The following is a 27,294-nucleotide window of genomic DNA, read 5'->3' on the forward strand; positions in this document are numbered from 1 at the left end:
CAGAGACTAAAAAGTTATAGAGAAATACTGAGAGAAGAGGGGCTATAGGAAAATGTGATTCCCTGAAAGGTGTCCTTTCCACTCCCCTGGCATCCTTCAAGGAAGCTTGTGACCCCAAGACTGGCAGCAGATGGAGAATATAGAATAGTAAGGAAATCTTGGATTAGGCTATGATATGAACCATCAATAGTGGTTGTAACTGAACAACAGAATTCTTGGGCCAAGCAGAGAAGTTCTAAGAGCTGAAGATCAGCCAGAACAGAGAATCACAGTATGAAAGAGCAAACCTGGACCTCTTCATGGTTATCATAAGCTATGTAGGTTGAGTAGATCTTGGTGTAATGTATTGTTCTCTTTTGACTATAAGTGTTTTTACCTTTCAGAGGGATGATAAAAACATTTCCTTATCTGGGAGTCCTTTATATCATTTAAATCACAGGGTTCATCTCTGTTTCTATTCTTGCCCAAAGCCAAATTTACTTATTTAAGGTCTTGGCTCTGAAGCTTCTTCTTATTTGCTTCTAATTCTAAGTGTTCTCATTCGTGAGTGTTTGGGGGAGAATTTTTGGCTTGAAATCGTATAGTAAAGACAACTTTAAAAAAAATTATTTTATTCCCTCCCCCAATTACATTTGCAATTTTAGCTTCAATTTTTACAAGATTTTGAGTTCCAAAATTTCCTCTCTTGCTTTCTTTCTCTCTTCCTCTCTTCCTAAGAGCAAGCAATTTGACATAGTTTATATGTGTAATATCATATAGAATATATTTCCATACTAGTCATAGTTGTGAAAGAAGAAGTAGATTAAAAGGGCCAAAAAACCATGAAAAAGAATAAAGTGAAAAAAAGTATGTTTTGATATGCATTCAGAATCCATCAATTATTTATGTGTATAGTACTTTCCTTTGTGAGTCCTTTGTACTTGTCTTGGATCATTGTGTTGCTGAGAAATACTGAGCCATTGACAGTTGATCATCACATAATATTATGATAGTGTGTACAATGTTTTCCTGATTCTGCTCATTTCATTTTGCATCAGTTTACACAAATCTTTCTAGGTTTTTTCTGAAATTGCCCTATTTATATATTTATTTTTTTATTGTATAATAGTATTCCATTACATTTACATATCACAAGTTTAGCCATTCTTAAATTGATAGACACTCTTTCAATTTTCAGCATTTTTGCCAGTATGCAAAGACTGTAATAAAATATTTTTACACATGAAGGTCTTTTTTTCCTTTTTTGTGATCTCTTTAGGATATAGATCTATCTAGTAGTGGTAATATAGGTCAAAGAGTACACACAGTTTGATTGCCCTTTGGACACAATTCCAAATTGCTTTTCAGAAAAGTTGGATCACTTCACAAATTCTTCAAGAGTGTGGATTAATATCCTAATTTTCCCACATTCTCCAACATTTGTAATTTCCCTTTCTGTCGTATTAGCTAATCTGATAGATGTGAGGTAGTGCCTCAAAGTTGTTTTAATTTGTATTGTCTAATTAAAAGTAATTTAGAGCACTTCATATGCCTGTAGATAATTTTGATTTCTTCATCTGAAAACTCTTTGTTTATATTCTTTGACAACTTACCAATTGGGTAAATGGCTCATATTTTTATAAATTTAGTTCCTATATGTTTGAGAAATGAGGCCTTTAGAAGAGACGCTTGATGTAAAGATTTTTTTCCCTAGATTTCTGCTTTCCTTCTAATCTTGGTTGCATTGATTTTGTTTGTGCAAAAGCCCTTTAATTTAATATACTCAAAATGATATGTTTTATAGTTTGTCATGTTCTTTGTCTATTTTTTGTTCATAGATCTATAATTGATTTAACTTTTCCTTTAAGAATTTTTTATGCTATACCAGCTAGTGCACACATATTAAGTATTGATATTACTTCATTGTCTTTGGTACCTTTTAGCAAAATCTTGTATTCCTCCTTAATTCTTTTAATTAGTTCTGTTTTTTTTTTTTTTTTTTTTTTTTACTTCAGCTGAAACAAAATAGGTTCTGCTTCAGCCCTTCACCTTTACTCTGGGTATGTCTCTCTCTGCTTCAAGTGTGTGTCTTATATATAAACAACATGTAGGATTCTGATTTTTGATCTACTTTGCTATTGGCTCCCATTTTATAGGATAGTTCATTCCCTCCCATTTTATAGGATAGTTCATTCCACTCACATTCATTACTGTCTGTGTATTTTCTTACATTCTATTTTTCTTCCTTTTTGTTCTCTCTCTTCTTTTAGCCTTTTCTTTTTCATTAGTGTTTTGGTTCTATCTACCATCTCCTCCGATCTGCCTTACTTTTTGTCAGTCCTCCTTCCCTTTACTTAATTTCCTCCCTTTCTACTTCTCCTTTTGGGTAAGATAGATTTTTATATTCAATTGCTTGTGTATATTATATCCTCTTAAAGCCAGTACTGATGAGAATAAAGTTCAAGTGATGCCCATTGCCTATCCTCCCATCTTTCCCTCTACTCTAATAGGTTTTTTGGTACATCTTTGTGTGAAATAATTTATCCTATTCTGCCTCTACCTTCCTTCTGCAGCCAATGTACTCCTCTTTCTCATACCTTTGTTATTTTTTGTCATTCTCTCACATTCAACTTATACTCATACCTCCTATGTATCTTTCTCCTTGCTACATTATTAATGATATAATTTTTACATATTAGAAAGGATCATCTTTCTATATAGGGATGTAAACAGTTCAGCTCCATTGAATCCTTTGTGCTTTCTTTTACCTTTTGAGACTTTTGAGACTTTGAGGTTTTGATTAGAGATCATATTTTTGTTTAATTCTAATCTTCTTAAGAAAGCTTAAAATCTATTTTATTGAATGACCATTTCCCCCTTGGAATATTATGTTTAATTTCACCAGATAGGTGATTCTTAGTTGTAGTCCTAGCTTCTTTGCCTTCTAGAATATCATGTTCCATGACCTCTGATCCTATAATTTTGCATCTGCTAAGTCTTGTGTAATCCTGATTGTGGCTCCCTGATATTTATAATTGTTTCTTTCTGGCCACTTAAAGTATTTTTTCCTTGACCTGATAGTTCTATAATTTGGCTATAATGTTTTTTGGAGTTTTTATTTTGGGATCTCTTTCTTGGCATTTTACCTGGTGTTGACCTGGGGTCTTAATGGTGCTGTCTATTGTGTGCAGAAGCCAATGGGGGTATTTCTGCATTTCTCTGGGGCTACACTGAAGCAACTAGAAGTTGTCTGTTTGCCCAGGTTATGCTGACACATATGGTAGTCTTGGAGCTGGAGTTCGCAAATTGCCCTGGCAATGCGGAGATATGGGGAGGGGGCATCTTTGTATTGAGGTTTACCTGTTCCACTTCACAGAAACTCAGGATTTCCCACTGGTTCCTGAGGTGATCAGTAGATTCTTTCAATGCATTTTGCCCTTTGGTTCCAGAATATCAGGGCAGTTTTCCTTGATAATTTCTTGAAAGATGCTATACTATGATTATAGCTTTCAGGTAGTCCAGTTATTCTGACATTATCTTTCCTGGATGTATTTTCCAGTTCATTTGTTTTTTTTCATGAGGTATTTTACATTTTCTTCTATTTTTTCATTCTTTGAATTTATTTTATTGATTCTTGATGTCTCATAGAGTCATTAGCTTCCACTTACCTTGGCCAGGGCCATAAGTAAGTGTTAAGGGTCTGAAGGGCATTTGAATTCAGGTTCCTCAGACTCCAGAGCCTGGGTTCTATCCACTAAGCCACCTAGCTGCCCCCTAATTCAATTTTTTTATTAAAGCTTTTTCTTTTTCAAAAAGCATGCATGAATAATTCTTAGACCCTTGCAAAATCTTGTTTTTCAATTTCCCCCCTTCCCCCACCCTCTCCCCTAGATAGTGAGCAGTCCAATATATGTTAAACGTCATAGAAATATTTGTTAAATCCAATATATGCATACATATTTATACAATAATTTTACTGCACAAAAAAAATCAAATTAAACAGTAAAAAAATGAGAAAGAATACAAAATGCAAGCAAACAACAACAAAAAGAATGATCCACATTTAGTTCCCAGAATCCTCTCTCTGGGTATAGGTGGCTCACTTCATCACAAGATCATTGGAACTGGCCTGAATCATCTCACTGTTCAGAAGAGCCACGTCCATAAGAATTGATCATTGTATAATTTTTCTATTTCCATGTACATTGATCTCCTGGTTCTATTCATTTCACTTAGCATCAATTCATATAAGTTTCTCCAGGCCTTTCTGAAATCATTCTGCTGGTCGTTTCTTACAGAACAATAATATTCCATAACCCAATTCTAATTTTTAAGGAGTTGTTTTCTCGTTAGCTTTTTTTAAAACCTCCTTTTCCATTGGACCAATTGTGCTTTTTAAGGAACTGTTTTCTGTTTTCAAGGCATTGACTTTTTTCATAATTCTCTTGCATCACTTGTTTCTGTTTTCCATTTTTTCTTCTACCACTCTCACATCATTTTTAAGCGTCTTTTGGATACTATTTCCAATTTTTCTTCAGGGTTTTGCCCATAGGTGTTTTGACATTGTTGTCCTCTTCTGAGATTGTGTCTTGATCTTCCCATCACTATAATAATCTTCTATCATCATATTTTTGTTGTTGTTGTTGTAATATTTTGGTCATCTTTTTTTTTGACTTTTTCTCCTTTCTTTTAAATTTTAGCTCTGCTCCCAGGGTGGAAGGGGCAGTGTCTTAGGTTTCTTGTGTGAGGGGCTATAGGCTCTGACTGTTTATCTGGTGCTGCACTGATTATGCCCTGAGGCCCATGAAGGACTTTTGTGTCTGGTGCAGTACTGATGGAGTAGGGTGGTGATGGTGGCTGGTGCTGCTGGAGACTCTAGGAATCTGACATCTTACCTGGTATTGACCTGGGGTCCTAATAATGTTTTCTGGTGTGTATAAAATGGGATGTTTCTGCATTTCTCTGGAGCTACACTGAAGCATATGGTTGTATGGCTACTGGAGGTTGCCTGTTTGCCCAAGGCTCTTTGAAGCATATGGTGGTTCTTAGAGCTAGAATCTGCTCCTTCCCATAGCAATGTTATAGTATGGGGGGGACATCCTTGTATTGAGGTTTGTTTGCCTGCTCCACTTCACTGGGGCTCAGGATTTCCCATTGGTTTGCTAAGATGGGGCTTGATTTTCTTGGGATACTTCCTATTTTGGACTGCATTCCTCTTTTGTCTGAGTGAGATAGACCTTTCTTGGAGATCTTCCAAGTTTCTTAGGCTGAAAAATTGTTTTGCTCCATCTTTTTGTTGGTGCTGCTATTTCAGCATTTGTTACAGGCTGCTATATTATGGTTATTTGGAGGTGAATATAAGAGAATTGTGGTGATTTACTGCTTATTCTGCCATTTTGACTCCTGGAAGTCAGGATTATCTCTTGATAACTTATTTTGTACAGGTCTCAGGACAGATCATGGACCAATAAATATTTCTGATGGTCATGAACAGTATCAATTCCAAATATTTTTAAAAAGAATGTGTCCCCAGAGCTAATATTAGCATATTAACATTCTCACCTTCTGGTACATTTTTTTTTAAAAGAGCTCTTTTCTACATTTATCAGCAAGCTAACCACATTAATATAAATTGAACCAAGTTAAAACTACCACAATATTTTCCTTCAAAATATTTTCCTCTCTTTTTAAATTCCCTCCTTACCTGATTTTATGCACTGAAAGAATGTGCTGTTCTTAACTAAATGTCTTTCTTGAACACAAACATTGGGCAATTGGAGTTTATTTTCAAAACTAGATGAAAAAAAATGAAAAGAATTTTAAGATCACAACTATTTGTTTCCTCTTTCCTAATAATGAACAAAAAATTAACATGTGCCTTCTTTGGAAGTAAAACAAAGATTTGCAGCTGGGATAGAAAGCTCATGAACATATTTCTTGGGACTGAAATGATAAGGGTCTAGAAATATAGTGGGCCAAAAAGTTTGGCAGGATTAAATTTTTCTACACATGTCACAATTAATTTTACTTGCTTTTGAGAAAAGATGCTTCCTTTTTATCTCTATATTTACAGACCACAGAAGACCTTTATGTTTGGCCAATTCCTTTATATGGTTTCTTAAGACCATCATCCCACCTCATTTTTTTCGCTTCAGGCTCTTTTCATTGCTGATGGCATTGTCACTCTGAACAAGACAACTGAAAACTATTTTTAGAGTAGTTTCTTTAGCTACTGAAAAAAGTTCACTTGAAATTATTTTTGAGGTCAATTTGTTGCATGTTTAGCGTGTATTCTTGTGTAAAGGAAATGCCTTTATAGCTAGCCTTTGATAATAGATGCATCACTAATTTGTCCTGCAGCATAATGGGTAAAGATCTAGATTTGAAATGACTAAAACCTAAATTCTAGTGGGACTCTGAGCAAGTCACTTACACTTTCTAATCTTCTTTTTTGGCAAGGTATTTGGGATTAAGTAGTATGCCCAGGGTCACACAGCTAGGAAGTATTAAGTATCTGAGGATGAATTTGAATTTAGGTCTTCCTGACTCTGGCATTTTATCCATTGTACCACCTAGCTGCCCCCATCCCCACTTTCTGGTCTTCTGACCAGATCTAGTCTTCTGTGATCTAGTTCTATAGATTTCTTGATTGGCTGGTTCCTTTTGTCTAAAATTTGTACCTTCTCATCTGTCTCTTGGCTTTCCAGGCATCTTTCAAAGTTTCAGTTAAAATCTAAAAAGTCTTTCCAGATCTCCCTTAATATTACTATCTTACCAGTTAATTATCTCCAATTTATCCTCTATATGGCTTGTTTATATCCAATTGTTAGCATGTTGTCTTCTTCATTAGATTGAATGTGTTCCTTGAGGGCTGGTATTATCTCTGTCAATTATCTCCAATGTATCCTGTATATAGTTTGTTTATATCTAGTTGTTAGCATGTTGTCTTCTCCATTAGATTGATTATATTCCTTCAAGGCTAGGACTTGTCAGTTTTGCCAGGTTTTTTTTTTTTTTTTAATTCTCACACTTAGTACATTGTAGAAACTATTAAATGTTTGTTGACTGATTGAATGACTGTTGACAACATCTCATTGATCCTTTCTTTTTTCTTTTCTTTTCTTTCCTCTTCTTTTTTTAAAATCAAGACAATTAGGATTAAGTGACTTGTCTAGGGTCACACAGCTAGGAAGTGTTAAGTCTGAGGCTAGATTTGAACTGAAGTCCTCCTGACTCCAGGGCTTGTGTTCTATCCATTGTACCATCTAGCTGCCCCTGGAATTTTCTAACAGTATAAATTGCAGAAAAATGGTAGCCTGCATTAATAGCATTAATAATCTTCCCCTTTTCTGTGTTCAATGAAATCATAATTTGATGTTCCATGCCCCTTTGTGTAGCAATAAAGATATATAGTGTATATAAAATTGTGTAGCAATAAAGAGTATGTTATAAATTTTCAAAGTGAGAATTTGTATCTTAGAAATCTGCAAATGCTGCCAATCAGGACTTGATTTGTAGTTTTGCTGATTGTTCAGATGTCAGCAAAGCTAAATAAGTAGACATTACAAATATTTATTTACAATAAATATAATTAAATTTAAAAATGAAATGTAAAAATGCAGATTCAACTTAAAGATGTTTTATGTATAATTTTTTTTGGAGGGCTGATTGTTAAGTATTTTTCACATAATCCTATGTGTATATATATGTGCATTCATAAATCTATAGCTCACATTTGCATAAAACTTTTACATTTACAAAATACTTTCCTTATGAGAGGCCTCTGAGTTCAGTTCTTGTTAATCTAGGACTTCACAGCTTTTGAGGGAAGGGATAATGAAAATGTTGGTATTATACCCAGCTTAGTCTGACACCTGGGTCAGTTTTTGACTGTAGCTATCAGAGAAAGTTGGGTGAGATAGCCCTAGTAATGATCTCATATTTTTTATTTCTAGAGAGTCAATAAACTCTTCACAACTTTGTACTAGAAAGAGTCTCCTGAAAGGGAATGAAGGAAAGAGGGTTGTTGTTGCTATTATAGAGATGAAAACACTTTCTGTGTTGAGTGCAGTGGGATGAAATAGCTATGTGGACTTGTACTTTCAGGTGCAAGTGGGGAAATGCAGGTGAGGAGGTTCCTGCTGAATCTCCTTATGGCAATACTTTCATCCCAAATTCATCTTATCTCTTCTGATATGATAGATATTTATTTTGCTCAGCCATGGGAAGGAAAGGGAGACTTGGTGTTTGAATGCGACAGAAAATGGGGACAGCAGAACAATGGTAGAGGGGCCTAGATGGAGAAAAAACTTCCACTTGAGTAAAGGATGATAAAAAAATCCTCCTGGACCCAATTATTGTTCTTTATCTCTGTTCCTTCTCACTCTACCCAGTTTATTCTGAGCAGGGACTTGAATCAAGTCTTCCCTTGTTCTTCTCTACCATGAAGAGGCTGAGGCTGCCCAACTTCAGGAATTTATATATTACTTTTAATGGGGTGGAAGAATCCAAAAACTTGAAAGAAAAACTGAAGAAAATTGCCTGGCAATACAAAAAAATTAGAAGGTTTAATTAACCAAAGACCAAGGACTTGAGTAAAAAAATCTAGCTCACAAGTAAATCAAGAATCAGTTGAAAATTCACAAACTGATAGGCGAGTATAGTATAATGAACAAATATTACTTAAGGAAGGAAAATGAACCAGAATTCCTCATTTAAAAAAGAATCCAGCTTATTTCTCAGAGATCATGAAACAGTAACAAGGAATTCCAGAATTCATCTTTCTGTGTTCAAATCCAACCTCACACACTTACCATCTATGTGACCCTGCACAAGTCAGTTAACCCTGTTTAGTTTCCTCATCTGTAAAATGATCTGGAAAAGGAAATGGCAAATCACTCCAGCATTTTTGCCAAGAAACCCCAAATGGAGTCATGAAGAGTTGTACTGACTGAAATGACTAACAATAATAATGAATTGAGGGGTTAAAAGAAATAACATAAAGGGATCATCATAGACAAAAAGCATCTAAGAGGTTGAAAGTAAAAGGAAACTTAAAGGATAATGAAGAATTGATAAGTGAATCAGTGTGTGTGTGGTTTTTTTTTTTTTGTTGGGAAGAATAGCACAGTGATAGATTGTATAAATGGGGGAGAAGAAGAATTAATAGATATGGGACACTAGAAAGACATCATAAAGTGAAAAGATATGTGGGAGTGCTAATAATTTCCTAGAGAATGATTATGGTTAGAGTGGAGGGTAAACTCGATGTCATGACTAGTCTAGAGTGTCTCAAGCCAGAGTACAGTACTTCCAGTTGGCATTGCTTCCTTCTCCAGTTAATATTTCTAGAAATTAAGATATCTTAAGTAAAGAGGATGTGGTATAATTGGCAAGGACAATAATAGTATAAATGAGAGTTCTGAGTATTTCAAAAGCTTTACCCTTAGGAAGAGAAACAATGAAGACAAAAAAATAATTCACAAAAGAATATTACTTAACACACAGATGGAGTTTATGGATGAATATGAACCATAGGTTTACCTGAGAAAAGTGAAAAGATAAAACCTAGAAAGAAAGCGAGCAGAACCATAAAATCATTGTATAGCAGTGGCAGAAAGATTGTGTAATGATCACCTATGATAGACTTGGATCTTCTCAGCAATGCAGTGATCCAAGCTGATTGCAGTAGATTTGGGATGGAAAATGCCATCTGTATCCAAAGAAAGAGCTATGAAGATTGAATGTGGATCAAAGCATCCTATTTTCACCGTTTTTTTCTTTCTCGTGGTTTTTCCCTTTTGTTGTGATTTTTCTTTCCCAAGATGACTAATATGGACATATATTTAAAATGATTGAAAGTGTATCACCTATATAACCTTCTGTTTTGAGGGAAGGGAAACAGAAGGGAAAAAATTGCAACTCAAAATCTTACAAAAATTTATGTTGAAAACTATCTTTAACATGTCATTGGAAAAATAAAATACTATTAAGATAAAAAAGAAAAGTGAAAGGACAAAGGGAAAGTAGAGGAGAGACAAATTTTTAAAAATTAACAATCAAAAAATTAAAAACTCTTTTTTAGAGAAGGTACATAGGAGCAGAGCAGAAATCTGTGGGGAGAAAATCAGCATCAAAGTAAGTTTAAAAAACTTACTTATTCATGACATGAAGTACTGACTTTATAGAGGAGTGGATGAAATTGTAACCAGTTCTGAACCCCATGGTTCAAGAAGGACTTTGATAAACTGGAGAAGTGTCTATTGCCACTAGAGTGGGAAAGGGCCCTGAGCATCAGTTGAAAGAAATAGATATGCTTAGCTTAGAGAAGACTTAGGGATGTATAATAGTTGCCTTTGTCATATGAAGGATGGATTAGACTTGTTCTGTTTGAACCCAGAGGGCAAAACTAAGAGCAATAAGAAGTTGCCAAGGGTAAATTTTGATGCTGGGAAAAACTTCCAAATAAAACTGCCCCAAATAAAAGGAAAGGCTTACCTTCAAAGGTCATAGATGTCTTCTCATTGAAAAGAGAGTAAGAGTAATGGATTCTTTTGGAGGATGCCTCGATATATTCTCCACATTGTCATGCTGTAACCTAGTGGGTTCCAAAGATTTTCCTTGGGGATTTAAGAATACTTCTAAGGACTATTCAGTGTCAATGGATATAGTTCATTTTAAAAAATCTATAAGAAAGAGAAATAACACTAATATCTGTCTGCCCAGGTTACATGTACCTTCGGAATCTAATGCTTATTGTGCAGCAAGAAAATGGTATTTACACACATGTATTGTATCTAGGTTATATTGTAACACATGTAAAATGTATGGGATTGCCTGTCATCGGGGGGAGGGAGTAGAGGGAGGGGGCGATAATTTGGAAAAATGAATACAAGGGATAATATTATAAAAATATATAATAAAATTATTAAAAAAACTATCTTTTGAGCAAAGAAAAAAGAATCACCTATAAGAAAGCAAAGAAAACATGGAGAGTTGTGAATATAATTTCTCCATTATTATGTGTGCTTCTTGAAAAAGAAATTTGTTAGAAGACCCAACTCACTTCTAGTTGATCAATGATGGACAGAAACAACTACACCCAGAGAAGGAACACTGGGAACTGAATGTAAACTGTTAGCACTACTGTCTATCTACCCAGGTTACTTATATCTTCGGAATCCAATACTTAACGTGCAACAAGAAAATTGGACTTACACACATATATTGTATCTAGGTTATACTGTAACACATGTAAAATGTATGGGATTGCCTGTCATCTAGGGGAGGGAGTAGAGGGAGGGAGGGGAAAATCTGGAAAAATGAATACAAGGGATAATGTCATAAAAAAAATTGCTCATGCATATGTCCTGTCAAAATTTTTTTTATAATTATAAAATTAATAAAAAAAAGAAAAAGAAAAAGAAAGAGAAATAATAGGGATGAACTTATTAATTTTCTTTTTGCTTTCTTTTTTCTATAAGTAATATTTTATTTTTTCTCCCCAATTATAGGAAAACATTTTTTTAAAAAAGTTTTCAGTTACAAATTCTATTCCTACCTCCTCTCTCCCATTCCTGAGAGAGAGTGAGCAATTCCTTATTGGTTATACATGTGCAATTATATGAAACATTTCCAGGTTAGATATTTTGTTGAAGACTAGAAGGAAGAAAAAAAAAGATACTATGCTATACCTAGTTTCTGCCATACAGTTTTTCAGTTTCCTCAGTAGATTTTTTTTTTTGGTAAATAATGAGTTTTTAAACCCCAAAATCTGGATCTTACCAAACACTAGATTCCTACAGTCATTTACTACAATATATTGGAGTGTATCCAGTCTGAATAGTACTTAATAGCACCACAGAAGTTTGAATTGATATTTAGCAAATTTTGAAAATAAGATAGTGTTTTTTTAAGAATTAAAAATGCTGGCTTCCCTAAAGATAAAGGAGAGATGCATTGTGGGTATGAGTACTTGGTAGCACATTACTAATTAGGAAGGCATGTTATCAGAGAGGTATTTATCCAGACTGACCTTCAATCTCCATTTACAGATATGTAAAACACCCAGAATTCTAGAGCAAATTCCCTAGCCTTTTAGATGAGCTCCCAATCATGAATTTATGCAGAATGGGAAGCTGCATATGAGGTGCAATCTGCCCAGTAGGAGGGAGTTACTAACAGAATAAAGATCACAAATCCATCTAAGTTTTGAAATATGATTAGGGAATTTGTGCTTCCAGATCAAGATGGCCCTGATCTTCTTGTAACAGAGTTTGGTTCTGTGAGAAGAGCAGTAAACTTGGAGACAGGATGCCTGAGTTTGAATATTGACTGTCATTGCATGACCTTTTAAAAAATTAATTTCACCACTCTGGGCCTAACTTTCTCATGAGGAAAGCATTTTATCACTGTAATGAATTATAAAATTATTTTCTATTAAGTTATTCTAGTAAATAATGATAATTGAGTTCAATTTTTAGACATGAGGAGTTACAGATGTCTTTAGGATATCCAATGTGAAATATCAAATAGGGAATAAATGATCTGGGACTGAAGCTTAGGGAGGATGTATAAATGTATATACACATGCTTATAAGCACACATGGAAAGGTTGGAGGGAATAAGCAGTTAGTTGTATAGTCCCTACTATGTGCTGGATACTGTGAAAAGCTTTTTATAAATATTATTTTTATATGCACATGTTATCTTTCTGTCTGCTTATCTATCTCAAATACCTACATCAAAATGATATTTATACCTGTGGGAGTTCATGAAGTTACCAGGTAACCAGGAAACTCATTCTAATGCTGAGAAGGTTGAATATACTCCCCTAGGATATTTGTATTTTAAGAGGAGACATAGGATTTCTTTGGCTTAAGCTAAAGGAACTAATTTCTAATTGTGGAATTTAGATGACTAATAGGAAAGTTGGGGAATTTGTCTTCTTGACGTCCCTGAATGTGCAATAGAGATAAATGTTCTGATTCAAAATCCCATGTAATTAATTGAGTTCATGTTTCATGGGAGAATCTGTTAGGTTACAAAATGAAAATGTAGTTAACTCTGAATTAATCATTCCTTGAATACACATCTTGTTTATCGCTTTTCTTTCTCCTTCATTTTTTCTGCTTTCACCTTTTCTTTGCTTATTAGCACTCTTGCCAACACTAGGATAGCAGATGAATTAGAGGTGGTAACTTCTATCACAGGAAGATTCTTTTTGTGTGTGTGTGTGTGTGTGTGTGTGTGTGTGTGTGTGTGTGTGTGTGACAGATTATTTATTCTTTTACTTTCCAGCAGAAATCTTTACCTCCCATACTTTGTATGTACAAGACTCTAGAGGCCAGGATGTGTTTGATAAAAAGCTCTATAGGTAAATTATTACTGAATTTGGTTAGTAAAAGTTTGATATACATATGAAATATTTGAAATGTACTTTTTGGGTCAAGTAAAGAGTGCGATTGCTAGTCATCATATTTTTAGTTCTATTTTTCCCTCTCATACAGAAAGAGTTCTATCGCTATATTTTTTTCTTTCCACAGATTTGCCAAAAAAGCTATCTAGAGAGTACGAGCTGGTCACTCCCATCAGCACCAACCTCCAGGGACACTACCTCTCCCACATTCTTTCTGCAAGTCATAAAAAAAGAGTACCAAGGGATGTGTCTTCCAACCCTGAACAATTGTTTTTCAACGTGACAGCTTTTGGAAGGGACTTTCACCTCAGGCTGAAGCCAAATACTCAATTAGTAGCTCCAGGAGCCATGGTAGAGTGGCATAAGGGCTCCGTGGTCACCGAGGAGAGACCCAGCCATTTAAATGATAGCCAGCCTGGAAGTGATGCAGAAAGGATTTGGAAAAGAGAGCCTTTATGGACCAACTGTGCTTATGTTGGAGACTTAACAGATATCCCAGGAACTTCTGTTGCCATTAGCAACTGTGATGGTCTGGTAAGACTTTCCCCCCATTTTATCACTTTTCTTATCCACCATTCTTGCTCCCAACCTAACCCCTCACTGAGATATTTCTTGTCATTCAGCATGCTTTAGGAGAAAGGTGGATAGGATCTTATTTCAGGTTATTAGACACTGCATTAAAGATGTGAGTGTCTACTTGGTCTGCTGTCTTTATAAGAAACTAGAAAGGCATAGAATAATGTTTCTTAGATATGTTATTTGTATCTTATACACAAAGACTTCAAAGGAAAATTGCAATGTGTGTTGGTTTTAAAGTTGGAAAGCTAATAATTATCTTTTTACTTCATTCTTCTAGTAATAATCAATGTGTCTTTTGAATTTTAGAAATCTCAACATTTTCCAAACTAATATAGATTCTTTTACATCTTACATCAGAATCTTGTCCTTCATTTTAAGAGAATTTTGATACAAAACATTCCTTATCTTCTCCAGTGAATGCTATAAACTATGAATTGATCTCTACTTACCCCTGACCATTTTTAATGTCATAAACCCATTGGCAAGTCTGAGGAAGCATATGGATCCTTCTCCAAAAAATGTCTTTAAATGAATAAAGCATATAGGAACCCAGTTATATTCAATATAATGTAAAAGTTACCCAAGTTATCTAAGGTCCAGCTCAGGATAAAGACCCCTGCCTTACAGTCTGTGTACTTTTCACCCAGAAGAAGGCATTTTTTGAGTTTGGGTGAGTGAGTAGGTATATAGTCAATGTAGTTTGCTTTTTTTTTTTTTTCCTTTTTTTTTAATATGCTTCTGCTGCTGATTGTGGTAGAAAAGATGAAAGGACACCTTACTGTCATTGTTATATCTTGATCTTTGGTTTGCATCTATAGCTATTATTTGGAAATGTTCACTGCTGGTGACTTTTCCTATATCCCCTGTCAGCTGTTTTCCCACAACGAAGTTCTCTAAGGTTGTTTCTTTGGAAGGAAATGGGGTATGGGGAAAGAGCACTGATATTGGAGGCAGAGGACCATGTCTGATTCTGCCTATCTGTGTGGTCTTGGAAATATTCACTTTGCCAATTTGAATTTCAGTTTCTTCGCCTGTAAAATAAGATGACCAAACTAGATAATAATAGAAATAACAATAATAACAATTACTGATAACTTTGAGGTTTTCAAAATCCTGTATGTGTGTGATTTTTACAACAGCCAGGTAGGTGCTATTTTTGTCCCCATTTTACAGATGAGGAAACTGAAGTGATTTAAGTGCTTTGCCCAGAGTGGCATAGCCTTTAAGTGTTTAAGACAGTATTTAAATTCAGATTTTACTGACTTTCAAGTTAGTAATCTATTCACCGAACTGCTTGAGTTGCCAGTGGTTTTTGGAGTCCCTTTTAGGTCTATATTTATGATCCTATGATTTCTCCTGGCCAGCATTTAGTTTGCCATACAACTTAGGTTATCTGTTTTCCTCACGAGCAACTCAATGGAATTTTGCTGTTATGGGCTTCAGTGTTGGTAAATTGCTTATTTTCAGGATCTTATTTTTAATGATTTTGTTTTTACTTAGTAGGGTTTGTAGCTGATACTGAAGAAATTAGTCTAAGAAGCTACATGTAATAGGTTTAGCTCTCATATTGACTGAATATATGTGTACATGTTTATATATGTGTGTATGTATATGTGTATATATGTGTAAGGTCATACAGATAAGAAGTATCAGAGCTGGGAATAGAACCCAGAACCCAGACTCTCAGAGAAATATTTTTTAGAACTTAACATACAGTTAAAGAATGGTATTGTTATGGATTTCTTTTTGAGAAAAACAAACAAACAACTACAGGTACAGACATATGTAGCCAATATCAATTAATTGATTGAATCTTTCAGGGAGCCTGATTTTAAAGAGAGAGGATCTGGGCTTTTAGTACCATAAATTTTGTTCTGACTGAAATCCAGACTCTTGGGGAAAATTGAGTTGTCTGGGGCAGCTAGATGCTGGCTAGAGGGTTGGGCCTGGAGTCAGGAGGATCTGAATTCAGATGTGGTCTCTGATACATACTAGTTGTGTGACCCTGCAAGTCACTTTTAACCTCTGTTTGCCTTAAGTCTGTTGGAGAAAGAAATGGCAAAACTTCCAGTATCTTTACCGAGAAAACACCATGGACATTATTGGCATGATATGGACCATGGATTCATAAATTCATTGGATATGACTGAGCAATAACAACAACAGCTCATGTTTAAGGTCAGGATCTCCAAAGGGGAGCATTCCTTCTAGAGAAGTTATTTAATGTACAAAGTGATAAGTATCAGGAATAGGACAGTTAATTATTTCCTTCACTGAAAAATCATGCTTCAAACACAAAAGGCTCATAAGCATATGTAGAGAGCCAGAACTCTGGAGAAGCATACTTGAAACAAGGTGTTAACTCAGAGGAATTGATAATACAATGGTTATCTAGTTTAGCATGGTGCTTAATAGTTCTTTAGTTCAGTACATGTACTTAGTACTTAATATAGTTCTATAAGATTGACACCTACAATGATGTAATTTATAATAGAGTCTATAAGAGCCAATAAGGACTGGATGAGAGACATTCACTCCATCTCCCATCACCCTGGTGGCTGGCCTGTCCTTCTTCATTTCTCCATTGAGACCAAGGCCAGTCTGAAGGGCCTCCAGAAAGTTAGTCCAGGCCCCAGGCAAGGGGACAGACTGTGAAGGGGATAATAAAAAATTTGGACTTTATCCCTGGCTATTCTCGTGATGATTACTCAGCTGAAACGAAAGCTAGTCCAAAGACCTCCAAAAAGCTAATGGGGACATTACAAGCATACATTGACAGATTCTTAAAATGTACTTCTTTCCTGGGAAATAGACTTCATTTTCATTTTAGTCTATTCTGTCTGAGTTGCTTTTCTCTCTCCCACTTCCTTCTCTCTTTTCTCCTTTCTCCTTACTCCTTACTTCCTCCTCCTCCTCCTCCTCTTCCTCCTCCTCCTTTTCCTCCTCCTCCTCCTTCTTCTTCTTCTTCTTCTTCTTCTTCTTCTTCTTCTTCTTCTTCTTCTTCTTCTTCTTCTTCTTCTTCTTCTTCTTCTTCTTCTTCTTCTTCTTCTTCTTCTTCTTCTTCTTCTTCTTCTTCTTCTTCTTCTTCTTCTTCTTCTTCTTCTTCTTCTTCTTCTTCTTCTTCCTTCTCTCTCTCTCTCTCTCTCTCTCTCTCTCTCTCTCTCCCTCTGTTTCTGAATCTCTATTTTATCTGTCTGTCTCTCTATCTGTGTCTGTCTGTTTCTTTCTCTTTCTCTTCCTCCTTTCTTTCTCTCTCTTTTTTCTCCTCTTCTTCTTTCTCCTCTTCCCTCCCTTGCTTTCTGCATCCTCCTTCCCTCCCTGTCTTTCTCTTTCTGTCTCTGTCTCTATGATTTTGTCTCTTTCTTTTTCTTTTCTTTCTCTCTCTTCTCCCTCCTTCTTTCTCCTCTTCCCTCTGTTTCTTTCTTCTCTTTTGAGTATGTCTCTTTGAATTCTAAGTGTCCCTCAAGTTCACAGTGGGATAAAGAATCTTTCTTCCTTCCCTTTCTCAAGGAGCTTCTATGGAGGCTCTGAGCACATGGCCCTGAGAACATGTGCTTGCCTTGGATAGGACCTCTGGTTCCTGGCTACCTTCTCTACTTCACATTTCTTTTCCACGTCACAAGTATATGAAAAACAATATTGAACAAGAGCTGTTTTTGCTGGTGGCTACTTTGTGAATTCAAGAGATTCCTAGTTACTAACTACCAGTAGGGAAGTGCTTCCCATTTCTTAGAGGAGGGGATGTATAGAGAGCCAGCCTTAGAGTTAGAAAAACTTAGTTTCAAGTCTTACTGGTAGTAAGTCTTAGCTGTAGGACTTTGGAAAACTCATTAACATTTCATTGCCCCCTAAAACTAAGATACTAGCAATTGGGAATCTTCAGTGATCATCACTTATTCTCTATACTAATAAAGTCATATCTAGACAAAAAACTAAAACATTATAATATTAGTAATCTCAAAAAATCAGAATACTAATGGAATAACAGAACACTAATAATCTCAAAACATCAAGCTTTTAGATTAATGAGAACTATGAGCTTAATTTATTGAGGTCAAAGAAGCTAACATCTTACTATTTTAGAAATATAGTATCACCTCCTAATTAAGAGCCCCTAAGATATTTGAATAACAATACTATTAAGTGTTGTGTGAGTAAAACACAGCATCACAGAGAAAGAAGGCATGTGAGAGGCCAGCTAGACCAAGGTGAGTGACCTTGCAGACTCTACTTAAAGACCTTCATTGGGTTAGGATTTGGAGTATTAATTTTCCACTTAGCAGCCTATTTTCTTTTTGGGGAACTTTTAATAGTTAAAATGTTATATTAAGACATTATCTGCATCACTTTACACCCACTGCTCCTATTTCTGATTTCTGGGGTCAAGCAGACAAAGCTACTCCATATGACTGTCTCAAACCAACTGCATTCAGAATTGGCCCGTGTTTTGCAAGTCATGATAATGGATACTGTAAAGCATGATGGAAAATGTTTAACAATAACTTTGTTAATAAACAAAAGGAAAACTAAATATTTGGTTTTGCTTTGTAAATATTACCCTAATTTCAGCCACTTATGGTAACTGCTGATACTTTGTCTCATTACTGTGAAACATGAGGAAAATGGTATAGATCATTAATCTTGCATCATAAAGCTTTGTTCTAAATTTTGATTACAAAAAGAAACTTTATAGATATACTGAGTTACCATCATAACTTGTTGATTGTTTATGCACAACTTAAAAAAAGGGGGGGGGGAAGATACGATGAGGGAGTCCCCTCTGGTTCTAGTTTTTAATGATTCTATTAGTGTATAAAAGTGGCACTTAAAAAAAAAAGTAAATTTGGAAAAATTTTAATAGGCCAGATGCTTACTGAATTGGCTAACTTTATTTGGAAAATGGAGAAATCTCCAAGATTTTATGATGACTAAAGCTGGCAATTAATCAGATTTTATATATTCCTCATTCACTTATGGTTTACATATTATTTATACTATTAATTATTATTATTTGCTATTTTAAAAATTATTTATGCTATCCATATCTTCACCATTTTTGGAGGGCAATCTTAAATATTTGATTTTACATAAAAATAATAATGATGATAGTTAGAATATTTTAATATTTGTAAAGCTTTTGACATATGTCCTCTCATTTGATCTTCCCAATAATTCAGATAGGTGGGTATTATTATCTCCATTTTACAGATAAGGAATCTGAATCTGAATGACATTAAATGACATGGCTAGGGTTCACCAAGTTGGCAGGTGTTCAAGATAGAATTTGAATTCAGAACTTGTGTCAGAGAAACCCAATTGTGGGAGACCATAGTGAACATAAGTGGCAAAGTAAATATTATAATGGTTCAAATACAGTGCTAATCACAGTCAACTTGAAATTCATGAGTAATTTTCAAAAGATCAGTCACATCTCTAATACTAAATTTGTTTTTTTCTTCTAGGAAGGTGGTATAGAGTATGGGACCTAGTGTCTATTAGATCTTAATTCAAATTCAGCCATGGACACTAAATAGCTGTGAGATGTGGACAAGTCTTTTAGTCTCTGTCTCAATTTCTTTTGTCTGTAAAATTGGGATCATATAGCATCTCTTCAGAGTTGTTGTATAGATTAAAAGAGATAATAAATGTAAAATATTTTATAAACTTTAAAGTCCATATAAATGTTACTGTTATTGCTATTATTATATCCTTGATACTAGTGCCCTGTTCACTACCATCCTTAGAGAGGGCAGAGATTTCTTTAGATTATGCATACTATAGTATTTGGACATATATGAATTCTAGAGACACTGGCTGATCCTTTTCTCTATCCAGTCAAAATAGCTGTTTTGAGACAGGAGAAACAGACTTAAATCACTGGTGCCTGCCTTTAAAATGCCTGTGCTTAGCTGTTCCACCCATGTGAGCTCCCAGCAGACTCATGCCTTTTACCATCCTCCACTTCCAGAGGGCAAAGGAAGAAAGCAGCTGGCAGTAGCTTTCTGTGAGCATCACTTTTCAAAGGGAAAGTTTTCTGTGAGTTAATGCCAATGTTAAGTCTTGGAATACCCAGCTGGATGACATCCTTCTCCCATTCTGGTCCTTGTGCCTTGATTGAGAAGTAGTCCATTGGGAACTAACAGTGCTTCCTGAACTCTGTGTCCCTGACCATCTCAACTACGTAATTAGAGGTGCTCTCAGGTCCCTTTGGAAGTAGGCTATTTTTTTTCATTGCCTACTAATGGAAGACAGTTTGAAATATTCTTCATAATTCTAGTCATTATGTATATATGAAATTAATTTTACATATGTAAACTTTTCCCTAAACACCCCAATTAATTGAGAGTTGACTGTAATTGTGATTACTGCAATTTTAGTTGTGTGTGGGATCATCTTTGGAAAAAGGATCCTAGTGTGCTTTCAAGATATAAACTTGGAAGAAAAAATAATTAGAAACACAGTCTCAAACTGTTTCTCTATTCTGTTTTGCAGTTGTTGATCTTTTCAGAATTAATTTAGGGAGGCTAATGTCAAATATTATTTGTTCAATCATATATACCGCTGACATTATTATAGCTTTGAAGCAAAAATTTCACCCATAGGAATTAATATATTTTATCTATTTTATTAAATATTTCATAATTACATATAATTTTTTATACTTAATCATTCATTTAAAATTAATTTCCAAATTCTCTCTCTGTAGTCCCTTTCATATATTATCTCACTTGTTCTTCACAACAGCTTTATTGTATGTATGCTATAAATCCACCTTACAGATAATAAAATTGAGGTAGACTAAATCGAGAGACAAAATGACTCAGCTTCCATGTTGAATAAATGTGGAACCAATCCTAAGTACCTTCGGCATTTTTAGTCTGTGAGATAGGAAGAGTCAGTCTTTTAAAACACACACACACACACACAAAGGAATATGTGTGTGTGTGTGTGTGTGTGTGTGTGTGTGTGTGTGTGTATAAAATAGCATGGAACTCAGCTGAGATCCTCCTGCTTCATTGTCAACAAGCCATATTGACATTTTTCCATTACTAACTACTATTTCCATCTTTTCTTTCAACCACTTTGGAATCTAATTCTATTATTTTCTTGTCTGCATCCATGTGTTTTCTCCACAAAATGCTTTGTCAAGAGCTTTGCTAATATCTAGGCAAAGAATATCCATAGCATTTTTCTAATCTATCAGTAACCCTGTCACCAAAAGGAATGAGGTGAATCTGGCATGAGCTATGCTCAGTGAAATCACATATAACTCCTTGTAACCATTGCTTTGCTTTCTAGATGTTGGCCAACTATATCTAATGATCAGTTCTAAGATTTCCCCCAGAAAGCCAGGCTCAGTGGCCCATAGTTTGTCAATTCTGTTTACTTCCTCCTCCCTTTAAAAATTTAGGACATTTTCCTCCCTATAATCTTATTATACTTTGCCTTTTTCCACAATTTTTTTTGATATTATGACAGCAACTCAGTAATCGTCTATCATTCATTCAGTCTTTGAATAAGTAGCATATCTGTGCAGATGACTTCAGTTTATCAATTCCATCAGCTACTTCTTAACTGCTTATTATTTTTGTAATTGGTGGGGGCGGGGGGCTGGCCAATGAAATAAGAAATGAAGAAAGCAAACAGGCAATTAGTGAGTATGTTCTATGTGCCAGGCACAGGGGCTTTACAAATATCTCATTTAGTCCTGTAAACAATTCTGGATGGTAGATCCTATTATTATTTCTCACATTTCATAGTTGTGGAAATTGAGGCAGACAGAAATTATGTGATTTACCCAGGGTCACATAAGTAGCAAATACTTTTCTCTGGCTCTTCCCTAATTCTGGAGTTACTTCAAGGAAATCTCTAAAGCAAAACTTTGGTTTTGGCTTATATCTAATTTCTTCCTACCAAAAGTGGGTAACAGGATCCCTTCCATAAAAATACTTAGTGGACAATATAGTATCAGCTGTGGGACAGATTTTTCATTTTCTTCTCTGAAAATGAATAAGTTGCTGAAGACTCAGGTACACATTACCATACAGAGAAAACAAATAACTCATTTTATTTTCCTGGATAGTAAAGACAATTTTGTGGAAATGTTGCCCAAACTTTAGACCTCTACCTTTTAAGGAACCCATAAGAGCTAGATCTTCTGCAGTATGACTAAGATTGGTAACAGAAAGCTATGTTCAAATACAATAAGGCTATATATCCCTAATGATTCTGTCTTTGTTCTGTCTTTGAATGCCTTTCCTATGATATGACTAAATGAACCTCTTTTGTCAACTATACCATATGCAACTCATTTTGCTACAATCTCAAACCTAGGGTACTAGATCAGTTTGAGTAAGGACTGGCCTGGTAAATTTTGACTATCCAGAAGATCTGGAGGGCAGAACTGATCAAATTCCCCAAAACATAGCAGAGAAAAAGAAACATAGCCCCAGGAAAACCTGTTCTGTTCCTGCAAGTGCTACCCCCAAAGCACTGAAGTGGAATATTGCTCAGCTTTTTTCCCCTGCATGAATGTCTTGACAACCTTACAAATCCCCTTTGTGGGCCTCCCAGTCAGGTTTTCAGGCCAACCCTGTGACCCTGGTTGGATTGAGGGATCACTGCCAGAGAGAGGCCAGGGCCAGGCTATTTAAAGATGTAAGGAGCCACTATAGATCAAAGAGAATGCTCCAGCAGCAATCCTTGCTGTTACCTATAAGCAGATCAGTTGAACAGGCAGCCACTAAGTATTTAGTCTGCTAGGCATGTATCACATGCAGCAATGTTTTTTGTTTGTGTTTTCAAATTATTCTTCCCCACTGAACAAGTCTAAATTCAACTTTCCACCCATGAGTCCTAAATTTACTTAAAATATTTTTTCTTCACCCACATAGCATGGAAGTTGTCAAAATTACCAAAAATTCCTCTAACTACACGGAATGCTGGGAACATCCATGGGAAGCACATTGGTCAGCTGTTGTCCTTTGTTCTCAAAGATGACCAAAATGACATTACTATGTTGGGGTCAAAGTACAGTGTGTCTGACTGTGGTTGATCAGACCAATACCAGCTCAGAAGGCTCTACCGCAGGTCCGGCACAAATACATTAGGAGTAGCCATGTCTCTAAATTTGCACTATCACATTTCTTTTGAGCTATTATAATTCGGTTTTGCTCATAGAGTATGGTGACTTCTTTGATGGAATCACAGCATGCTGGGTAATCTTATGTCAGTATCTCCCATGTCTCACAATCAAATCCTAAGTTCTTCAGAGAAATCTTGAGAGTGCTCTTATATCACTTCTTCTGACTCCCAAGTGCTTCTCTTGTGTGTTCTCTGTAAAAATATTCTTTTATAGAAATGTACTTTTGGCATTAAAACAATATGGCCAGCCCAACAGAATTGCACTCTGAAGTAGAGCTTGAATGCTTGGCAGCTCAGCTCAAGAACGAACCTTGATGTCCAGTACCTTATCTTGCCAGGTAATCATTAGAATCTTCCAAAGACAATTCAAATGGAAGTGATTCAGTTTCCTGAGATGGCACTGGTATACTTATCGAGGTTTTGCAGGCATATGGCACAACAGTTCTACAGAACTTCAGTTTGGTAGGCAATCTAATACTTCTCTTCTTTCCCAGACTTTCTTTCAGAACCTCCTTTCCCAAACACTGGGCTAGCTCTAGGAGTGTGTGTGTGTGTGTCAATCTCATCATTTAAGTATAGATCCCTGGAAGATATATTGCAAAAATAAGTGAACTTATTCATAGCATTCAAAATTTCTCCATTTCCTGTAACAGATGTTTCCATATGCTGGCTGCTGGAGAATCTCTGTTTTCTTGGTGTTAAGCAGCAGAAAATTAATCAATAATTTGTAGATCTCAGCCTCAGAGGCTGCATGGAGTGCAAAATCATCTGAGAACAAAAAATTGAATCCCAACTCTCCCTTCACTTTAGTTTTGGCTTGCAGCTTTTTCAAGTAAGTAATTTCTTATCAGTACAGGAACTAAATTTGATGATATTTTCATCTTTATTATATGACTGAAGCCGTCATGCCAAAAAAAAAAAAAAAAAAAAAAAAAAAAAGAATGGGAACAAGCACACAGTTTTACCTCACTCCAATAGTGAGTAGGAAAGTCAAAAAAATTGTCCATTATCCAGAACCTGTGAGAGCATGCTGTCATGAAACTGATGTACAGTACTGACAAACTTCTCTGGTTAATCAAATTTTGACAGAATTTTCCACAAGTCCACATGACTGACAATATAAAAAGGCTTGGTTAAATCAATGAAAACTCTGTACATACCTCTTTTCTGCCCCTGGCATTTCTCCTAGAGCTTTTGAACAGCGAACACCATATTGACCATTTTTTAGCACTTTCAGAAACCATACTAGCTCTTGGATAGATGACTGTCTTCCAGGGAAAAGATCAACCTTCTAAGGAGGACTCTGGCAAGTATCTTGTCAGCAATGACTAAAGGTAGAGGACTCTTTGTGGTCATCACAAGACAATATATTTCCCTTTCCATTATAATAACAGACAATGGAAAAATCATTGAACTCCTGGGGAATAAACTCCTCTTACCATATAATGTGAAAAATCTCTGTCAGATTTTATATGAGCACTGGACTTCATGCCTTATAAATCTCAGGTGAAATAGAATCAGCACCAGGCCCTTTACTACATAAAAGGAGCATAATGTACTGAGACATTAATATATAATTGGTAGAGTTGTGAACTGATCCAACCATTCCAGAGAACAATTTGGAACTATGCTCAAAAGGCTATCAAATTGTGCATACCCTTTGATCCAGCAGTGTCTCTATTGAGCTTGTATCCCAAAGAGAGCATAAAAAAGGGAAAAGGCTTTACATGTGCAAAAATGTTTGTAGCAGACCTTTTTGTAGTGGCAAGGAACTGAAAACTGGGTGGATGTCTATCAGTTGGGCAATGACTGAATAAGTTATGATAGATGAATGTAATGTAATGTTATTATTTTATGAGAAATGATGAGCAAGATGATTTCAGAAAAATCTGAAGAGACTTGCATGAACTGATAATAAGTGAAGTGAATAGAACCAAGATAATCTTGTACACAGCAACAAGAAGAATTTAAGAAGATCAATTCTAATGGACATGGCTCTTTTCAACAATGAGGCAATTGAGTCCAATTCCAATATACTTGTGATGGAGAAAGCCATCTGCATCTAGAAAGAAGACTAGGGACTAAATGTGGATCACAAGATAGTATTTTCACCTTTCTTGCTGTTTACATGATTTATTTTCTTTTTTTTTTCCTTTTTGATCTAATTTTTTTGTGCAGCATGTTAATTGTGGAAATATGGATAGAAGATTTGCACATGTTTAACATATATTAGACTAGGGGATCTAGTATTGTTGTTGAAGTATATAATGATCTCCTGATCTTGCTCATTTCACTCAATTCATGTAAGTCATTCTGTTGGTCATTTCTTACAGAACAATAATATTCCATAATAGTCATATACCACAATTTATTCAGCCATTCTCCAATTGATGGGCATCCATACAGTTTCCACTTTCTGGCCACTACAAAAAGGGCTGCCACAAATATTCTTGCACATACAAGTCCCTTTCCCTCCTTTAAGATCTCTTTGGGATATAAGCCCAGTAGTAACACTGCTGGATCAAAGGATATGCACAGTTTGATAACTTTTTGAGCATAGTTCCAAATTGCTTTCTAGAATGGCTGGATGTATTCATAATTCCACCAACAATGTATCAGTGTCCCTGTTTTCCCATATCCCCTCCAACATTGCGCATTATCTTTCTCTGTCATTCTAGCCAATCTGATAGGTGTGTAGTGGTTTCTCAGAGTTGTCTTAATTTGTATTTCTCTGATTAATAATGACTTGAAACATCTTTTCATATGGCTATAAATAGTTTCAATTTCTTCATCTGAGAATTGTCTTCATATCCTTTGACCATTTATCAATTGGAGAATGAGTTGATTTCTTATAAATTAGAGTTAATTCTCTATATATTTTGGAGATGAAGCCTTTGACTGTAAAAGTGTTTTCCCAGTTTATTGCTTCTCTTCTAATTTTGTCTGCATTAGTTTTGTTTGTACAAAAACTTTTCAATTTGATATAATCAAAATTGTCTATTTTGTGATCAATAATGATGTCTAGTTCCTCTTTGGTCATAAATTTGGGTTTTTCTTAACATAGGTAACTAGAGTGCTTTGCCATTTATTTCCCTCTCTAGCTTATTTTTATGAGAAAACGATGCTAACTGGGTTAAGTAAGTTACTTGCCCAGAATCACACAGCTAGCAAAATGTCTGAGTCTGGATTTTAACTTGAATCTTCCAAACTCCAAGTGAGGCATTTCATTTACTGTACCATTTAGCTATTCCTAGCATATAGTAGGCACTTGTCAAATGCATGTTGATTTGAATATATTATATTTTTAAAAAGTTATCTTTTATTTCTTTTTTCCCCTAGTTTTGTTAGCATGCAACTTTTCATAGTAGAGTAGGATAATATTTTTATTTTTTCTGGTTTTGTTGTAATTTTACTTTGTTCATTTATCATTTTGCTAATTTGGTTCTCTCTTTTTGTTTTGTGGTCAAGTTGGCTAAATATTTATCATTTTTATTGGTTGTTAAAAAAAACCCTGCATTTAGTTCTTTTCATAGTCTTTTTGATTTCTATTTTTTCTACTTTTTTAACTTTGTGTCTCCTTTATGTGCTTATTTTGGTTTTGTTTGTTGAATTTTTAATTTTTAAAAATCTGTATTCATTTCATTTATCTTTTCAATTTTTGTTTTGTTAGTATATGCTTTTAGGTATATCATTTCTCCCGACCCCCAAGACTAGTTGTATCCCAGAAATTTATCTGTGTTGTTTTGTTATTATCATTGGCCTTCACATAATAACAATTACTTAGTTCCATGATTTTCTTTGATCTCCTTTTTATTCACCTTTCCTTTAGTTTTTCTCTATTGGGGTCAGTATATCTTATTAGCGCTCTAAAATCATTACTAATTTATTATGCTATGCTATATGAAGGATGTGTTTGTTCATTTTTTTAATCTTTTTACTTATAATATCTCTGTGCTGTAATGCATGGCAGATTTTTATAAAAATTTCATGTGGTTCTAAGCAATATCTATATTCTTTTAGTGATCTTATTTAGATTGTCTCTTTTTTTAAATCTCACTAGAAATTTGTTCAATATTTTATTTTCCTTTTTTGTTGATCTTTCTTTTAGATTTATCCATATCAGAAATAAGGAAGCTAAAGTTTCCTAATATTGTTCTGGTATATGTTTTATAAAT

The 27,294-nt window shown here is 35.1% G+C and overlaps 1 protein-coding gene across 2 annotated transcripts in view; it reads left to right on the plus strand.

Moving 5' to 3' along the window:
• Window positions 1–27,294, plus strand: part of ADAMTS3 (ADAM metallopeptidase with thrombospondin type 1 motif 3) — a 281,852-nt gene that overhangs the window by 18,127 nt on the left and 236,431 nt on the right. For both annotated transcript variants that reach the window (XM_074275098.1, XM_074275097.1), the window contains exon 3: window positions 13,524–13,930. In XM_074275098.1, coding sequence (XP_074131199.1) covers window positions 13,524–13,930 — 407 coding nt within the window. The remainder of the gene's footprint in view (window positions 1–13,523; window positions 13,931–27,294) is intronic.

This window comes from Sminthopsis crassicaudata, chromosome 6 (genome assembly GCF_048593235.1).
Source record: "Sminthopsis crassicaudata isolate SCR6 chromosome 6, ASM4859323v1, whole genome shotgun sequence".
Taxonomy (NCBI): Eukaryota; Metazoa; Chordata; class Mammalia; order Dasyuromorphia; family Dasyuridae; genus Sminthopsis; species Sminthopsis crassicaudata.